At 39.8% G+C, this 18,200-nt stretch overlaps 1 protein-coding gene across 1 annotated transcript; it reads right to left on the bottom strand.

The window, feature by feature from the left end:
* Positions 1 to 467: 467 nt before the first annotated feature.
* On the bottom strand, positions 468 to 13,694 carry fez1 (fasciculation and elongation protein zeta 1 (zygin I)). Its single transcript, XM_063894225.1, has 10 exons — positions 13,437 to 13,694; positions 8,680 to 9,033; positions 5,702 to 5,789; positions 4,703 to 4,789; positions 4,146 to 4,311; positions 3,037 to 3,350; positions 2,251 to 2,331; positions 1,826 to 1,901; positions 1,663 to 1,728; positions 468 to 1,440 (listed from the first exon to the last, which is right to left on the bottom strand). The coding sequence occupies exons 2-10, from the start codon at positions 9,003 to 9,005 to the stop codon at positions 1,418 to 1,420; spliced, it is 1,227 nt and encodes a 408-aa protein (XP_063750295.1). The 5' UTR covers positions 9,006 to 9,033; positions 13,437 to 13,694; the 3' UTR covers positions 468 to 1,417.
* Positions 13,695 to 18,200: the final 4,506 nt, after the last annotated feature.

Genomic DNA, 18,200 nt, shown 5'->3' with positions numbered 1-18,200 from the left:
CAAAACATTGTACATGATAGGCTTAGAAACGGGCATCTCTAAGCAGTTGACCAGTCATAACAGAGCCAGCCAGCTAACCAATCAGAGCAGACTGGGCTCTGGTTTCAGACAGAGGGTGAAAAGAGGTGCTGCAGCACAGACAGTATGAGAAAAATAAAGAGCTTTCTGAACATTAAAGCATGGAGACATGTCCCAGGAGAGACATTAAATACAAAAATGAACCTGAGCATGAACAGGAGAGGTCTTCTTTAAGACTATTTCCTTATGAATAAGGACACTTCTAATATTTGAAGAAATACTGAATTGTTAAGCCAAGGACGTTATGTTCTCACAACCTTTCTATGCACATTCTTTATTTCTTCCTTAAAAAGAACACAGCCTTAATTCAGATATCCCGGGGCTCATCAGCATTGACCATACTACCTAAACTCTGAGGGTGAACACAGAAAGACAGATGCAGTCAGAGCGAGGGTAGAATGTTTATTAGAGTTAGCGATTAGCGATTCACCTACATGGCACAAAGGAAGTCATACATGTGCTATTATGCAAATACGCACGCCTTTATTGAAATGAGCTCATCACATCAGGGGACAATGTATCAACCAAAAAAATACGCCTCCACGTATCCTGAACAGGGCGAAATGACACAGTAAATAAAAGTAAAAAGTCAACAACAGAGTTTATATCAAATATTTAGAAAAAAATGTATTTAGAAAGAAATGTAAAGTAATTGAAAAAGAGTCTGAAGAGCACCAGATATTAGGTGAACTAAAATGAAAAAGCTTTACTATGCACTGCACCCGTAATAGTCGTGTGTCTCCTCTCATCCACATGGAGCTACAGTACTAAGTTGGCAGAAAAGGTGCATGGCTTTTATATTCAAATGAATTTCCAAATACAGGGTGTATCATGTGTGGATGCGGTATGGCATTTCATTTATTTCCTGATGAATCAGTGAGAACAAGCAACAGAGCTCAGTGGTTGAGAGGTCCATTTGAGAACACGTTTCAAAACTTGGCAACATTGAGATTATGTTAGAGGAAACAAAGAGAAGAGACTGTAGAGAATAGAAATAAGAAAACAAAGTACAAATAATGTTGTATCCCTGTAGCGAAGTGGTGTTGTGATATTTAATAGCATGTCATGCTCCGTTGGTGAAGTCCTTTAAAGTGGAACAGGCTGTCCCACTGGAACTATTCTGATGGAGGCCAGGTTGGGTCCGGCATGAGCGCAGTGTACAGTGGAGGGGAGGAGGTGAGCTCAGCGAAAGGCAGTAATCATAGTTGAGGAGAATACAATGACGTCGATGGTGAGGATCCATGATTGATAATGGTGAGAGATGGGAGGTCATGCAGCAGGGGCCAGAGGCAGGGAGGAAGATTTCTCCCTCACAATGTGGCCCCTGGCCTCCAGAGCTTTAGGTAGGAGTAGGACACAATACTGGAGAGGAAAACAGGGCATAACAGTGATGAGTCAAATATATAATACATTAAGGTAGTGATTATTGTGGAATAAGGAGAAATAACAGAATTTACAAGAGAATATTCCATCAGAGAACAAACTCTAAATTCACTGTTATGATTGTGTTTCCTTTCTGCAGGTCTACGGTGGTAAGTGTTCCAGTCCAAATGATAATATATTAACTGTATGATGTTTGCTTACCTTTCAGTATGTAGTCAGTTAGCAGGGTAGGCACCTTCTCACTGTCGTCCTTCATGGCATAGAGAACTAGGTGGGAAAAACAAAGTGTTTTAACTCTGGGTACACTCTTTTTTCTCCCAGCTGGTAGATTTGTATTTGTCTTTGTGTTCTGGGATGTTCTTACTTTTTGTGAGCATCTGCAGGTCTTCAACAGATGGGGGGATGCCTTTCTTCTCATATGGAATAACTGTGTTTAGATACTGAAACAGAGACGTTCAATGATCAGGGATAAAACAGCACTTAACCTGGAAAGCAATAGCTCCACTTTTTGGGAAATATGCTTATTTAGTTTCTTGCCATGATTTAGATGGAGATGGTTCAGTTAACTTAGCTTAGCTTTAAGTTTTTGACACATTTAGCCTGCCTCTGTCCATAATCAGAGTATATTGCAGGTTCTTGTTGTGCAAAATGCAACAAAAATCATTTTGAACCACTCTCTTTAGTGTCCGATGTACAATATATTACAACAACATAAATGCAGCACAAATTCCATTTAAATGGTTTGATTTACTTAACCCTGGTCTGTAAACTTTTGACCTTTGTCCTTACCTGTTTCTCATTTCCTGTGCTTCCAAATGTCTGTCTGATTCCAGTCTGCAAGATGTTGGACAGTCCCTCCATACTGAAACGCTGTGGGTCACACACACACACACACACACACACACACACACACACACACACACACACACACACACACACACACACACACACACACACACACACACACACAAAACATTGTTAAAAGCCACTGATCATAGCTTTCTTGATAGAGTTGACAGTCTGATCAAGTCATCACATGACATGCCAGTACTAAAAGCATTATTGTTTATATAGTATCTGCATCATTCATTCATTAATATTCCGTCAGTAATGCCGCCTCAGGTACCCTGCAGTCAGCACATTAAAGCGCTGCTGCTGCATGGAGAGGAAATGCATTAGGCTGTTTTTCTGTTACTGGACGGACTGGACGAGCTGTTACTGTATGAGACCACTGCTCTCTTTAGGATGTTTCCTGGAAGACACTTAACAGGCTAATGGACCCGAGATCCATTATGCTAAAAGTCAATGGGAAGTAAGAGAGAGTTTTCAAGCACTGTGCATTTACCTTCTTTCTAATTTAACTTAATGAGAACTGCACAACATATTTGTGCAAAACCATTTTCTGAGACAATCTGAACAATTGTGGCCCATTATCTCTGGTGAAGAGACCGTAATGGGAGAACAAGTTTGCATAAGGTGTATAAAAGGCCCAGACATTCACACACACTCATGTAGGGTGAATAATTAAGGGTATTTAAGGGCATATAGTACAAGGCCCCCTTCCCTGTGTCTCACCTTGACAGGCATGCTCCCTGTCTTCTCTGTGTGGGATGTGGAGACTGTGTTCCCTCCGTTCACAGGAGACGTCCCTCCTGCCTGCAGGCTCATGGTCTTGTCCCGGCGTTTGCGCTTGCTGCTGTCACGCTGCTCCCTCTGCCTGTTCTGGACCTCCATCAGGGCCGTGATGAACGTGTTCTTTACCTCTTTCTCAAAGTCCAGCTCCTCGCGCCGAGCCAGCTGGCTGACCAGCTCCTCTGAGAACTCTCGGATGGTGGCCTCCACCCTCTGCAGCAGCTCCACCAGCGCTGAGCTGGGCATCAGACTCAGGCCTGCAAAGAAGAGTCAGGTTTTACTTTGTGCAACTGTACCCAGAGGTTCAGACATAAGGCACGGATCTCAATCAGGAGAGCTGGATTTACTCCATTTAGCAGAAAAGAGATAAAATAAGATTAAGGTGAACTCAAGACTTGTCACAAAAAATATATATTTACTGCAACACCATTTGGTCTCTCTGACTCTAGCATTATCATTCATTTATCATTCATAGTGTGTAAATCTTTTGACTCTTTCACGGTAGTGGTTCTCCACTTATTGTTGTTTGTAACCCACTTCTAACAGAAAGCATATGTTATTCATATTGAACGTTTATAAATTGAATTTAGGGCAGTTCAATCACAGAGTGACATAACTTTTGCAGAGGATATACATAATAACATGTAGAGGGATTCATATAGGGAGGATTTGAGAAAAAATAAGCAACCATTTCTAATAATCTCATGACCACTTAGAAGATCCCAATCCCCAGGTAGAGAAATACTGACGTTGTGAGCTGAAGACAATTTTTCTGCATAGAAAAATAATAGTTGGAGTAAAAGCTGAACCCTCACCTGTATAAGCAACAGGTACAAACATATAATAAACATTTAACGCTAACAATTCACTTATTTACACACCATAGTAACCCTAACGGCTCTCTCATGTGTTCACACGTGTCCAGTGAGGACAGGACAAATGAATGCAGCTCAGATGGAGGAACAACTTCACAGACACTCTATTTTTCACCTTTGTACTTCCTGTGTAGTGTATTACCATTTGAAGGACTGCTTTACTGTGACAAAACGTACCTTCGTAGGAGCAGTTGTTATTGGAGGCCAGGGACAGCTGCCTGATCTCCTCCAGCAGGGAGGGGTTGATGCTGGAGGAGCAGCGGCTGCTCTCCTCTTCATCCTCCTCCTCAGTTTCACCAGGATCTGGAGAGTTCTCCATCATCTCGTCTATTTCCTCAATGACCTTAGAGAGAAGATATGGCAGGATGAGATATTTCATATCAAAATTGGAATACATCTAGCAGTTCAGATAGTCCATACAGCTCCTCGGGGATCTGTCCCTGGTCCATTTCTTTCTTTCTTTCTGTCTTTCCTTTCTTCTTCCTTTCTTTCTTTCTTTCTTTCTTTCTTTCTTTCTTTCTTTCTTTCTTTCTTTCTTTCTTTCTTTCTTTCTTTCTTTCTTTCTTTCTTTCTTTCTGATGATGATATTTTTTCCAGGATTGCATTATTTCATTGCTTGATGGGCAAACCCCTATTATTACACCCTGATTTATTTGTCCTATTATCAAAACAGGACATTGACAAACTGCTGTTTGTTATTTAACACACAAACACACACACACACTCCCACACACCTGATCAGCTGTGATAAGAGGCTCTTCATTCAGGCAGTTGGCGTTGTCATTCTTCTCATTCATCTCCTCCTCCTCTTTTTCGTGGATCTGCAGAAAGGGAGACAAAGCATGAGAACAACAAACAAACGGCTGGGATAGTACAGAGTGTCTTCGTGATAAATGCGGCTAACGAAAGACAAAGCGTTAAATCCACAATCATTTCTCAAAAGAGCATGGCGAATCAGTCACGGAAATTCTGATGCTTAAATATTTGAGATGTTTTACATTATTTAGTGTCACCTTTCAAAAAGCAATACATGCCACTATATTCAGTTTGTAAAAGTAATATATAGTATAGTAGTATGACTTATTTGCAGAATGTAATTTTTAGTCCCCAGATAATGTAACTAACTGACATTGCTTAAGACTTTTATCTAACACTACCATTAGGTTTTTTATTTAGTTTGAAACAACAACTCTGAGATTTGGTTCAGATGGACAGAAACTCCCAAGCAAGTGAACCAAAGGCTGGATAGCTGAACTGGAGCACTCTGGTGCAAACCTCCTCTCCCTCTGGCGCAGAAACTTCAGTCTGGCCTTGTCCAGCCCAAACATGGCCCAGACTGCTAAGTGCCTGCTGTCCAGCTGTATGCAAACGGCCATTAAGGAGAGAGAGGAAGAGGTAGAGCTCTGCTGAATGGCAGTGCAGTCAAGGTTGGCCGGGCATGTCTTCAAGTGTCAGCATGAGAATAAGCCTCTGAGAGAATGTGTCAGAACGACGTTAGGCTCAGTTGGGCATCTCAAAGAAAAAATAATGACACATTGTGTTGCTACTTTCAGTCTATATAAAACTATTGGAAAGACTATATAGAACTTATTCTAAAGAGTTACGTTTTTCTAAAGTGCAGCTCAATAGATACACAATGAAATGTATCTCTCCAAAATGAAAAGAAAGTATACTTATTTTTGGTACATATTCCCAGATCTTAGCAAAATACAAGGCTGTGGAGTGATTTGTACCTCCTGGTCAGACAGATTGCCGTTGAGTCCCTCGGAGTCGTTGCCGTCCCAGGTGGAGATGTAGTTGTCGGTTAGAGCATCCCACACACTGCAAAAGAACACACACACATGCACTCATGTAACCAAGGTAAAGGACCACAGAGACGTTTAAAACAGCATTAGGCTACAGTTTGGTGTGATGTTTCATCTCCCTGGTTATGAGGAGGTCCACTCTGTCTTCAGCAGCCTGCAACTTAGTCAATATGTCAATATGGTAAGTCAATGATGGAGGTCAATGCACAGAGCTGGAGGCTGCAGAGAAACAATGCACAACAGGAAAAAAACTGCTTACTACTCATTAAAAGGTATCCTTTGCAAAGATTTAGATAAAACCTCTCACATCATGGTAGTGGTCTCTGCCTGCATCTGTCTGAGCAGGAGCACAGAGAACTGAGAGAGGGCTCCTTTGTGTTCCTCCTCCTCCTCAGAGGCTGGCTCAGGCCTGCTGCCCCGGCACTGCCTCCACCCGACACACTGGGCACCATTCAGCTGACAGCTTACCTCACCAACCCGCTGGATGACATTATTGTGTACACCAGCACATAAACAATGTTGTGCTTGGAATTGTTCAATGTTTGTCTGATTTAAATAAACTGCATGAACCCTAACACATCGTCAATCTTCTACTCAGAATGATGCTAAACTGAATATTTATGTTGAGCAGCATAAAACCTGCACTGAAAAAACAACTTAACCGTTGACTTTAATTAAATGTATTTTGTTAACAGATTTCACATAACTGTATCAGGTTAGTTGAAAGCAGCAATATTAACCTAATGTTTTATATTTAAACGGAATAGTATTACTTTCAACTAACTTAATGCAGGTATGTGCTATCTGTTGACATAATACATTTAGTTAGAGAACATTCTGTTTTTTCAGTGCAGTCTGCAAAGTCAAAGATGGTCCAAAATGTAGAAAATAAATCCGTATTATTGCTTACATTTATAAAGTAACTGCAGGCCAAAATAATGGTAAAAACCCTTGCCTTTCCTAAATAAAAATGTACTAGAATTAGACGTTTGTATTGGACAGTCATAAGAGCTGTCCCCCAGGTTTCTAGTCTTTATGCTAAGCTAATTTTGCTAACTGTAGCTTAGTAACAATAACGACACTTTCCCATTTTTCTTTAAATGAAACCTTCATATTTAAAGCAATTGAACAAGTAATCAGCAGGGGGAGGGGGGCATCTGGCTAGCAGGAACAAGAACTCCATGTCTCAAAGCTGTCCTGCTGTGTGTGTTGGCCTGCAGCCACTGAATAGATATCATTCTTCTCGTTCTGGGTCAGCTTCGAAATGTACAACTCTTCAATCAAATAGCAGAATATCATCATTTCTGTGGTTCTGTGAGGGCTCCACTTAAAGAGAACCTTGAAATCAGTCTACACCTGCCAATGAAAAGATATAATTTCCAGTATGCCATAAGCCCACCTAACGTTGGTGGACTATTAGGAAATACCCCAGAAGAGGATGGAATGGTTGTTATGTTGTTAAATCTGTAAGAGGCCACAACAAATCAGTTTAAAGCATCATCATCATAACGTGCAGATTAATGTCACATCCACCGACAGCCCCGTGCATGCGCTCAGTAATCAGTAAATGCAGACTTATTTCATTAGGGTAATTTAACAGTGCTTGTAAGATCATGTGATTCCTCTCCGAAGCTCTTCTCTTACACGTACAGGCAGGCTATTTTTAGCACGATTCATATCCAATCAGTGTGAGGACGTGTGTTTTCACCTCGCTGCCTGCAGCTGAAGGAGGAGGGTCTGCAGTCAGCTGGTGGGCAGGCAGAGACAGACACAGAGAGTGAGCTAACTGAGGCGTGCACCATGCACAGTGAATAATTCAGACTGTGGCCCCCGGTGGAGCTGGGGAGGGCGGGTCCTGCTGCTGACTTACTGGACATGCTGAAACACTGTTTTGGCCCTGAAAGTGTGTCGTATATAATGCTGACAGCATGATGACTGTAATTAATAATGACTGAGTGTAATTAGCATCATGAACTGGATGTCACTACAGTATTAATGTGCATTCTATCACATTAATACGCTCCTTATGTCCTTGTAGCTTCACCACAAACATCACCTATTTGGAAATTTGGCTGACAAGTTCAAATATTGAAATATAAATAATATGTATTCATCAAGTTATCTTTGGTTTTAAGGCAACAGAGCGAGGAGTTATGTATTCTTTTTAATCATTAATGATTTCATGGATATATGTATATTTACAGTGTTGTTAGGTACCATTGGGTGCCGTATGTCATGTCAAATGGGATTTCCATTTGTAAGCCAAAGATACTAACTGTTGATGAACTATAAGTGCTGGTCAATGATGAAAAGAACCAAATACATTTAGTACTGTACTACTTGAGGACAAAATGTGAAATAAACCTGAGTATTTTCATGTCATGCTACTGTATCCTCCTACCCTATTACTATTTGAAAGCAAGTATTGCACTTTAACTCCTTACATTTAATTGATCATATTAGTTACTAGTGAATTTAAAGGATAATGTTATCAATACAAAATATAAATCAACTCGTGAATTATGATGTCCTTTTATGGATTAAGATACCTAGACGCTAAAGAGTCATTAACATTAGATCCACCTTTACTAGCTGCAAAAATAAAACACTGAACACAGTAATGCATCACTACATCACCAAGTGGAATTATAGATATTATTCAGAAAATGGCCATTCTGCAGAATGAGTCATTTCAGTTTTGATGTAAAAAAATAAATATGCAAGACTTGTGGCAGAGTATGTCTACACTGTTGTATTACCATTACCATTTAAAGGCACCTCCAGAGCTCATTTGTGCATATTCCAGTCTTTCATATTAAAAGACCACAAGAACACCAGCGTCTGAAAGCCCCAGAACATTCAATTCTTGTGCTTTTTGATAAACTATATGAACTGTGTGGACTCACTCCTCGTCCTGCAGCCGCTCCTCGTCCTCCTGGTTGTGTGTCTGGTTGCGTATGGGCGCCAGGCACTCGGTCTTGGTGTTGTAGTTGTGAAAGCACACGTTGAGCTTCTCGTCAAACTCGTTCACCAGGTCCTCCATGGACTTGAAGCTCATCATCTCGGAGAAGTTCTCCAGCTCAGAGAAGTCCTCTCTGGTGATGGAGCTCAGCGGTACGGTAGATGTGCTGGAGTAGGATGAGTGTTGGAGGGCCGGGTGGTCCAGCTCATCCATGTGACAGGGCCGGAGGTCCTCAAACTCCTCATCCAAACACACGAGGGGGGCCTCCATGCTGTCCCCTTCTGCTGGTCTCTGAGCCCTGCACTCAGGATACAGGGTTTATTGCATGGGGTTGCTAATTCAGTATGGCATGTAATACATATTTTTAAATATGAATAATAATAGCACCTTTAAAGGCTCCTTTTTACAGGTAAAGCAAAAGTAAGGTACAAGCGAATATAACAGTGAGACACACAAAACAAGACAAAATAAGGTAAAGTTAAATACAAAGACAAGGGTTGCAAAGACATAGTGGAGATAACAAAATGATAAAAGATTAAATGTGAAGAAGTGCCACGAGAAAAAGAAAATGAATGTAAAGCAAAACAACTGTCAATAAAAGAAATGATAAGACAAGATGAAATATAAAAAAACTGTGTACAAATGGGTTTAAAGTAAGGATTTAAAGATGTCACTGAGTCTGTGTGCCCTATATTCCCAGGCAGGTTGTGCTGATGGAAGGAGAAGGCTCACTTCAAACCTAAAAACGAAAGTATATTATCTGTCTGAATTCATCTGTACTCAAAATAAACACAGCAAGGGGAGCCACATCTAAATAGCTTGATTTATCTCAGGCAGCACTCACAAACAGACTGGGCTGTCTTTTCACAGTCGGCAGGTTTGTAGGTACTCCATATATTCACTGAAAAAGTGAGTTTTCATGATATGTCCCCTTTAGGTTTCATTAGTGTGTCTCTCGTGAAGCAGCATTGTATTTTAAACAAAAGACCAAATCAGACACATACGTCTGTACCTGTCTTCATCTGTTTACCCAGAAGGATTTCTCTGGCCTCTCCTAAATCAGGCCTGCCTCACCCCATGTGGAGTGGCACCATGTTGTCTAGACAAAGAGGAGATGGAGGTAGATCTGCCAGAAGGGGACCAGGGCCCCAAGGGACCAAAACCAGTTGGCTCACTGGTAAACCTCAGTTAATGAAGAGCACCTTCTGGGATTCAACTGATGATGTTTCACAGAATCTGGGCCATGAAAGTATAAGAACTGTCATAGAATATGATAAATTACAGTAAGGCTATTGTTAATGCAGGATTTCTTTAATGGGTTTGAGAATTAAATAATTTAATCAGCATTTATCTTTCACTTGATTGTATCATAAATCAAGTCAGATAATGGTAATAATCTCAGTGACACACCTCTCAGCTCTTTTGGGACTTTAGTAAAAGTACTTTGCAAAATGTGCAAAAGATATTTGGAAGACTGTAATAAACCTTAATATAGTTTTACAAAGAGTCAGACAAGGGCAGGACATCAGGAGCTCTAAATGTATTTTGTTTAGTATGAATATATATCCTTTGTGTTTGCTTTACCTGTCTCTAAAATAAGGCAGTAAAATACTTTATTACAAGAAAATGTTTTAGCTTTCAACTAACCTAATACAGTTATGTGACATTTGTTGACATAATCCATTTAATTAAAGTCAACGTTTCAGTTTGTTCTGTGTTTGATTAAACATTGGCACTTACAATATGTGGGTAATTGAAATGTTGCCTTCTGCCTCAAATATTTCATTCAGTGTGTTCAGTAATGCTTTATTGACTGGTGGGAAGCCTTTTCCTTTCCCACAGTGCAATAACAAAGAAGTCCATACACTGACAGATTTGTACAGAGGTGAAGTTAGTGCTTTCAAAGAACTCAACAAATGTGTCTGATGTTTTTTTGGGGGGATGGTTCTTTCCCCCCTATATTTAGAGTTAAGGTATTTTCTGAATGTTGTCCCATGGAATATGTAATTGTTGGATGTAAACAAATACAATTAAGGAATATACAGTATACCTATAACACTTGACACTGTCTACACTATGTTCTATACATTTTAATACTCAAATAAGTAGAGCTAGAAAAATGTTTTCCCAGAAACATCATCATCTCTATATATACATTTGTCCACAAAGTACATTCTATTCTCTGATTCATACCAAATGTTGTTTGCCTTTCCAAATTGTCCAACTTCAACCTTTAACTAGACGTAATTATCACATGGGAATTCCAAAAATGAATATTATGGGTAAGAACAATCATGGTTTCCAAAACTTCCTATTAAATGATGTGCACCTGCAACAAGGATCAGCTGGTGGAGGACTTCCTGCTGCAGTCAGAAGTTGTTACAGAAGGTGAACCTCTGTCATGTTGTCTGCAGTGTAATTATTGAGTGAGGCTTATATTTCATCCTCTGTTCTTCGCTGGACCGTGGCCTGGCCTAAGTGGGTGAGTGCAGAGGAGCCCATTTAAAAAGCAGCTTGTGCAGCCTCTTCTTCCTCATCACACCATCAGCAAAGTGCTGCACCGTCCTCAGCCAGAAACCTCCCTGCTTCCTCTTTTTTAAATGCATCCGCTCTGCTTTTGGCTCAACATTGACTTCTAATTTCTCTGCTGAGAAAACGACTTCTTCTTGTATAAATCTTTGCAGCAGAGAAATGAATCACAGTGACTGACAGCGTGCATCCATCACTAGATCCAATTAAGGTTATTTGGTTCACTCAAATAAGGAACATTATCAGCTGACTCTAACCTTGCCACAGGGACTCCTGGAGGCACTGATGCAGTGGATATCTGGCAGGGTGAAGAATCACAAATTACATTTCCTAACAGCACTTTCCAGGCATAGCGGGTTGATTCGGGAATATTTCTTGCTAGCAAAGAGATGTAAAAAAAACAGTGTCCCACCCTGCATACTCAGCGACTGACTAAATTTTCCCTTACGTCATACCGACTTATCTGTATTTATCAAACTCTCCAAACAACTATATGTTCTAAAGCATACTCAAATTGGTTTGTAGTATTTCAAAATGTCACTCACGGTCTATAACATCATATTTATTCTGTATTGCACTGAAGAGTCTGAAACGTTGGCTTTAATTAAATGTATTATGTCAACAAATTCCACATAACTGTATGAGGTTAGTTGAAAGCAATATTATTAAGTTGAACCTATTTAAACCTTATACCATTGGTTTTCAACTAACCTAATACAGTTATGTGGAATTTGTTGACATAATACATTTAATTAAAGCCAACGTTTCAGTTTTTTCAGTGTGGTTAGATAGGGGAGAGTAGGGTAAGATGAGCCCATCTTTACTTATGTTGTTCTCTCAGGAAAAATTAGACAGAAGTCAAATGCCAACAACAACCTTTACTTCAGGATGTATTTTATCAATCAAAATGAAAATAATGCATCTATCACAAAGGGCCATGAAAATATGACTTCTCAAATAATGCCTCATGGGGGGTTATGTTGAACCATTGACTCAATTCACCCAACAGCATCTGGCTCACTTTGTCCCACAGCCACTTTTTAGGAAAAAAAGTCAGTTCAGTTGAGTCATTCATGCTAATCTTTAGCTAAAAGAGTCAGATGGTTTTACACTTGCTAAATAACCAACAAGTATGATACATATTTTCAGAGCTGGATAATTTCACTTGACATAACAGTGATTTTACCTGACATGTTGGAAATGTTTTTTTGTGGAAAAATGTGCTTCTCTCAATCACAGCCAAATATAAATGATGGGTGCTTCCTTTATTTAGGGTCACATGGTAACAAATGTGCACAGGGGGTGGGTCAACTTATCCCACTCTCCCCTACAAACTGTATTTTGTTGTCTTAGTACTTGTACTCGGTGCAATGACAATACAGTTGAAGCTGACACAGTATGGATGGTGTGCGGGTGTTTGAAATGTGCAGGTATTACATTTCTGCACAGTGTCAGCCTTTTCTATGTGACCTTCACAGTGAGCTGGTGGTCTCAGGTGTGTCTCGGGTTCACGAGCATGCAGGTAAAGAGCCAATCATGTGAGCTCATCAGAGGTCATGTAATGCAAGAGAGCCAAATCACTCCCCCATGTAACTGTGGGAGGGAGGACCACAACATGGGCAAACAATTGGAGCACCTCCTCCACCGCAGATTCATTCAAGACAGCATCATGCTTTTCATGTGCTGTAAGTCCATTTGTTTAACATGGAGGTTTATTTAATTCAGAATCTTCTTTTCTTCTTCTTTTTCCAAATGCTATTTAAATCCATTACCTGCTGTCTATCAGGAATATGGAATGAACATATCACTCACATCTCAAATAAGCCATGGCCAAAACTAAATATGACTCCAGGCACTAATAAAATCACATTTGTTTTGAAAATGAGTGTAAAATAATTAAACAAAATACCAAAATGTATTCCGCTTCAGATCAATATTCATGCAGCCGTGGTACAAATGGAAATCTAGCAAATGCATGTCATCAGCTCATCAGAGGATGAAAAAAGAGGAGAGAGGGGGAGGGAGAGAAGAGCAGCAAGGAGAGAGGAAGGAGAGATGGAGGAAACCATGGTTACAAGAGAAGGATGGAGGAAGGATGGAACACAACGGAGACCTGAGAGGGGTCAGGACTGTAAGAAGGAACAGCAGGATGGAAGTATGGAGACGGATTACCTGCAGGAGATGCTGCTGTAGGTCCGGATCGTGTGGACTGGATCTTCTCAGAGCAGGAGAATCAGTGCCTGAACCTCCCTCTGCTGAAAAACCCACCGACGAGCAGCAGTTACATTCATTCCATGGGGAAGAGAGAAAATCAGGGAGGTAAAGATGGTCGTTGCTTCGGTCCGTATCCCTTCCCTTACCCGTTAGCCCACAGCCTCCCTTATCTGTCCTCCCACAGCCCGTTGTTTTCCAATCAATAGGCAGCCAGCAGCTCACAGAGCCTGCGCACAGCCGGGCCTCTGACGACATCACCCCCCCTCTCCTCCCTCAACGTTCTCTCTTTGTCCCTGCCTTTTTCTGCCTCCCTCCCTCTTTCTGCCTGCCTCCCTCCCTCCTTCTTTCTCCCACCCTCCCTACATGCATTAAATCCCCAATATTCATGAGAACAGGAGGAGGAGCAGGTTTGGGGGAAGGAGATGTTTCTGGAGCAAGGTAGCACAATGTTTATCTACCTTGTCCAATAAATCCTGTTTCTGCTTTAGTCTGCTTGATGGTTCAGATTTGAGTGGAATGACGTCTTCATGAGAGAAAGTATTATTTTTGACTCAATGTTTAGATAATGAAATCAAGGCTTGTATTTGCCTGGAAAGCCAGGGTCATTTCTTTCTTGATTTTGAAAAAACAAGGCAGGACATGTCAGAAAACCACATATACTGCTGTGCAAGCGTGAGCAAATACATACAAATCAGACCAAATCCTCTTCCTACCCATTCACTAAACAAAAGGAGCATTATAAACAGAAATACATAGGAGGAACTCAAGGTTGCCGCAGCTGACTTAAATTGTAAAAATGATGTAACTTAAATGTAAATGGTTGTAATACTTTGGTTCAGAAGCATTCCTAGTGTTTTACGAACTATCGAAAAAGTAAACAAACATTAAGCTAAACATACAGCATTGAAAGAAGTGCAGCAAACTTATACACAGTACACAGCAATTTAGAATTGTATTAATATTAATACAGACAGAATAAACATTAAGCAATATAATGTGTTTCAGACGAGACGGAAAAGATTACACTACATCCTTACACATACAGTATTCAAAGTGAAATGAGACAGTACAGGGTAAACTCAGGAAATATGAAAGTATGCACAGAAAGCCTGGAACTGTCTTGAAATTAAGTAAAATATCAATATAAGACAATACAGTATATACCAACATATAATGGGAAATGCCAAATATCTTGAACTTGATGTCGACCCCTCCCTCCTTCACAGCATGTGTTCTAAAATCTGCATAATCCTGTTTTTAAATCTGCACTGGGGGTTTACACATCCTGACTGAAAGCCTATATAAAAACACACACTCACATGTTATTATCACACCCAGAGTCACTGAGGACACCCAGCTCTCTGAAGTGAGCAGATTTGACAGATTTATCTTTTGACACTGGGCCTGATGGCTTTGACAGAATTGAGAAAATAAGAAGGGTGTCAGTGAGGACATTTCCCACACAGATTTAAAGCAGTTTGTATAATGTTGGATGTGGCTCAGGAGTAAATGGGTTTCTACCAATCAGAGCGTCAGTGGTTTGATCCCCTGCCCCTGCAGTCAACATGTTGAAGTGAACATGGGCACAATACCCCATAAGCACTTCCATGCACTGAAAAATCTGAAACACTGATTTTAATTAAATGTATTATACCTGGATTAGGAAGTAATAATATTAAGTTAAATTACAAAAGATTCGATCAACTTAAAACTTTGCTTTCAACTAACCTGACACAGCGATGTGACATTTGTTGACATTTACAATGTTTCAGTGTTTTCAGTGTGGTACTGAGATGTGAAAGTCACTTTGGATAAAAGTGTCAGCTAAATTAAGTGTAATGATGTTTTGGGATCTAGTTTTGGGAAAAGCCCAAAAACTGTTACAAAATCTCATGTTTGTGTACACTCCAAATAGGATAAGCAGGGCATAACTAAGGATTTGTCAGCTTAAAATCGTGTTGTTGTCCTCACAAAATACACACCCTAATCTCATAAATTGGCAGGGAGACAACACACAAAGAGAGGCTGCAGGGCTCTCTGCTCACATGACGTCAGAGCAGGAGCTGCTGGGAATACCTGCCTGCTTCAAGATGCTGAATGATATCGTAAGGGAAATCTGACACCACAGAACATTCGCTAAACCACATAATGGTAAACAAACACACACAAGCACACACACATGCCATGTGTGTACCCACATTTCATCATCATTAGTGGGAAACACTATATTGAAAGCATCTTGACCAACTTTTAGTCTCCGCTGCCTCTTCCCACATAACAAGAGAAAGGGAAGAGAAAGGAGAGCTGTATGACCGAGGCCTCCCATCACTACGGCAACATAGCTCACACAGCCCGGCATTGCAGACGCTGGTTGCCATGGTTATACCGTAATTGCAGGCGAAAAGAATTACTTCACTATCAACAAAAGAGGGGATTTAGTAGTACTACTGTTACCATCAGTAGAGTCAACTGTATAGGCGATTTACTGGGGACATTAGGGACAGTGGACCACCACTTTTGGAAATGGCCAATTTTGTCCCCCAGCACTTTGCTAGGATCATTTGTTGAAAAATGTTCTGAAAATAGCACGCACAAAGAATTGTACACTTTGAGCAAGTTGAACATGTACAATCTGGAAATTCTTCTTCTTGTAAATTACAAAAAGCACAGGAATATTTAATTTCAAGTCTAAACAGTTGCAGTATCTTTTTTGCAGGATATATTGTGCGTACAATTTCAAAAGAAACCTACCTTAACTTTATTATTGAGCGGAAATGTGTTTCCAATTAACCACACGTGTTTCTATGAACTGAATTAACGACGGGAAGTTTAACCAGTCACACATTTCACGTGACTTCCTCTTCTGTAGTTTCATTTTTAGATGAAATAGTTTTTGGATGAAAGCAGTGATGGAGGAAGTACTCAGATGTTTTAATTAAGTCAAAAGCAGCAATGCTGAATTGTACAAATATTCTGTTACAAGTAAAAGTACTGCTTTAAAATCATACTCAAGAAGAACTACAAAAGTATTGGTATCAAAATATAATTGAGGGACCAAAAATAGACAGACTGATGATGACTATTCCTGCCATTGATTGTTCTCAGAAAAGAAATAGGCAGGTTCTTTGAGCAGGTGCATCGTTACCCACCCATGACCTAAGTTCACTGAATAAATACAGACACACACACTTTTGATATTGTGTGTTCTACTAATTGATCACAGATACACTTTCTCATGAAGGTGCTGCATTACCCATCCATGACAAATCTCAAGCTCAAACAATGTCAAAGTAAATACAAATGTCTTGAAGGCATTATTTATAAATGGGGATAGCAGTCAGAGACCATAGAGGTGCTGCAGACTACAGTACCGCAGCTCTCTCTGTACTGATCCTGAGTGTTGATTAAAGATCATTCTGATGTTCTTTGTGTTTTTGATGCATCTTATTTTTTATTGGTATCTATTGTTGTTGGTTATGCTCCTTGTGGGTGGGAGCCATGGTTCAAACATTGTTGTAAAACTACTATTTTGCATTTAAATTGTTATGCAAAGTATAAAAGAGGTTCACATCTGTTGTTTCCCTACATTACAAAACCCATTTCCTTTAGTTTGCTAGGCTGCATAAGTCCTAAGTTAAGCTAGAAAATGAAATAATAACATTCCTCTACTTTAGCAAGGAAAATTATTATAACAAGTGTGCTGTAAAAGAAGACGAGTGGTGTCCACTAATAAAAAGCAATGTTTTTGCAGTGTGAAAAGGGGAAAACTAAGACATTTATAATGTGTGTGGTTAATGACAGGTTGTTTTTTCATGAAACATAGATTTTGGGTAGAAAATTCAATCAAGCTGCTTTATTAAAGAGGTTTAGTGGAGGCGGTTTTTTTTTTTACTAAGGACAAGGTACTAAATAGCCTACCCTAAATTCAAGCTAAATATAATATTCAAGCACCTCACAAAAAAGCATTCCGTATAATTCAGATACTGAATGCTGCAGCACACAGAGCAGCTCTGTGAGTTTTATCTGTGTGTTCATTGTTAAAAAAGTGTACACAACCACACTGCTGTATAATGTGATTTACATCTTTTTTTTTTTTGCCTAGGATTATGTGGCCCTCATTGTCTGTAGTCCCCACACACTGCCCTTTATTTTATAACAATTTAAAACGTTTCCTCTAGTGATGGTAAAAAAAGTTACAGATGTAGGCTGTCTGTATTATTTGAAAGATTCTCCTTGTATCGAAGATACCTTTCTCTTTAATACTAATACACTTTTGGTGCCCAAACCAGTCAAACACACTCAGCTAAACACCTCTATCTAGTGGACAACAGAAGTCATTACATCTTCAGGGACATATACTGTCGGAATTTATGGAATTGTGAATGGCAACAGACCCAACACAGTATATTTGGATAAATGGATAAAGGTTAATCACTGTAACAACAATTAGATTTTTGAGAATGAGCATGCTTTAAAGAAACATGTCAATAGAGACAGGTGTGACTTGTAAAGTTAAGCTTCTATTTCTATTCTTGCCAAAAAAAGAGACCACTTCAACATTATCAATTTCTCTTGTTTTATTATTTATAGGTGTGTCTTTGAGTTAAATTATTGTTTTTATTGTATTCTATAAACTACTGACAATATTTCTCTGTGTTGGAATTCAACAGACACTGGAATGGCTGCCATACAGGTAGAGATAACATTTAAGAAACATTTGGA

Source organism: Eleginops maclovinus, chromosome 11 (assembly GCF_036324505.1).
Source record: "Eleginops maclovinus isolate JMC-PN-2008 ecotype Puerto Natales chromosome 11, JC_Emac_rtc_rv5, whole genome shotgun sequence".
Lineage (NCBI taxonomy): Eukaryota > Metazoa > Chordata > Actinopteri > Perciformes > Eleginopidae > Eleginops > Eleginops maclovinus.
Note: the sequence above shows the minus strand (reverse complement) of the source record. Positions and strands in the feature narration are given on the sequence as shown.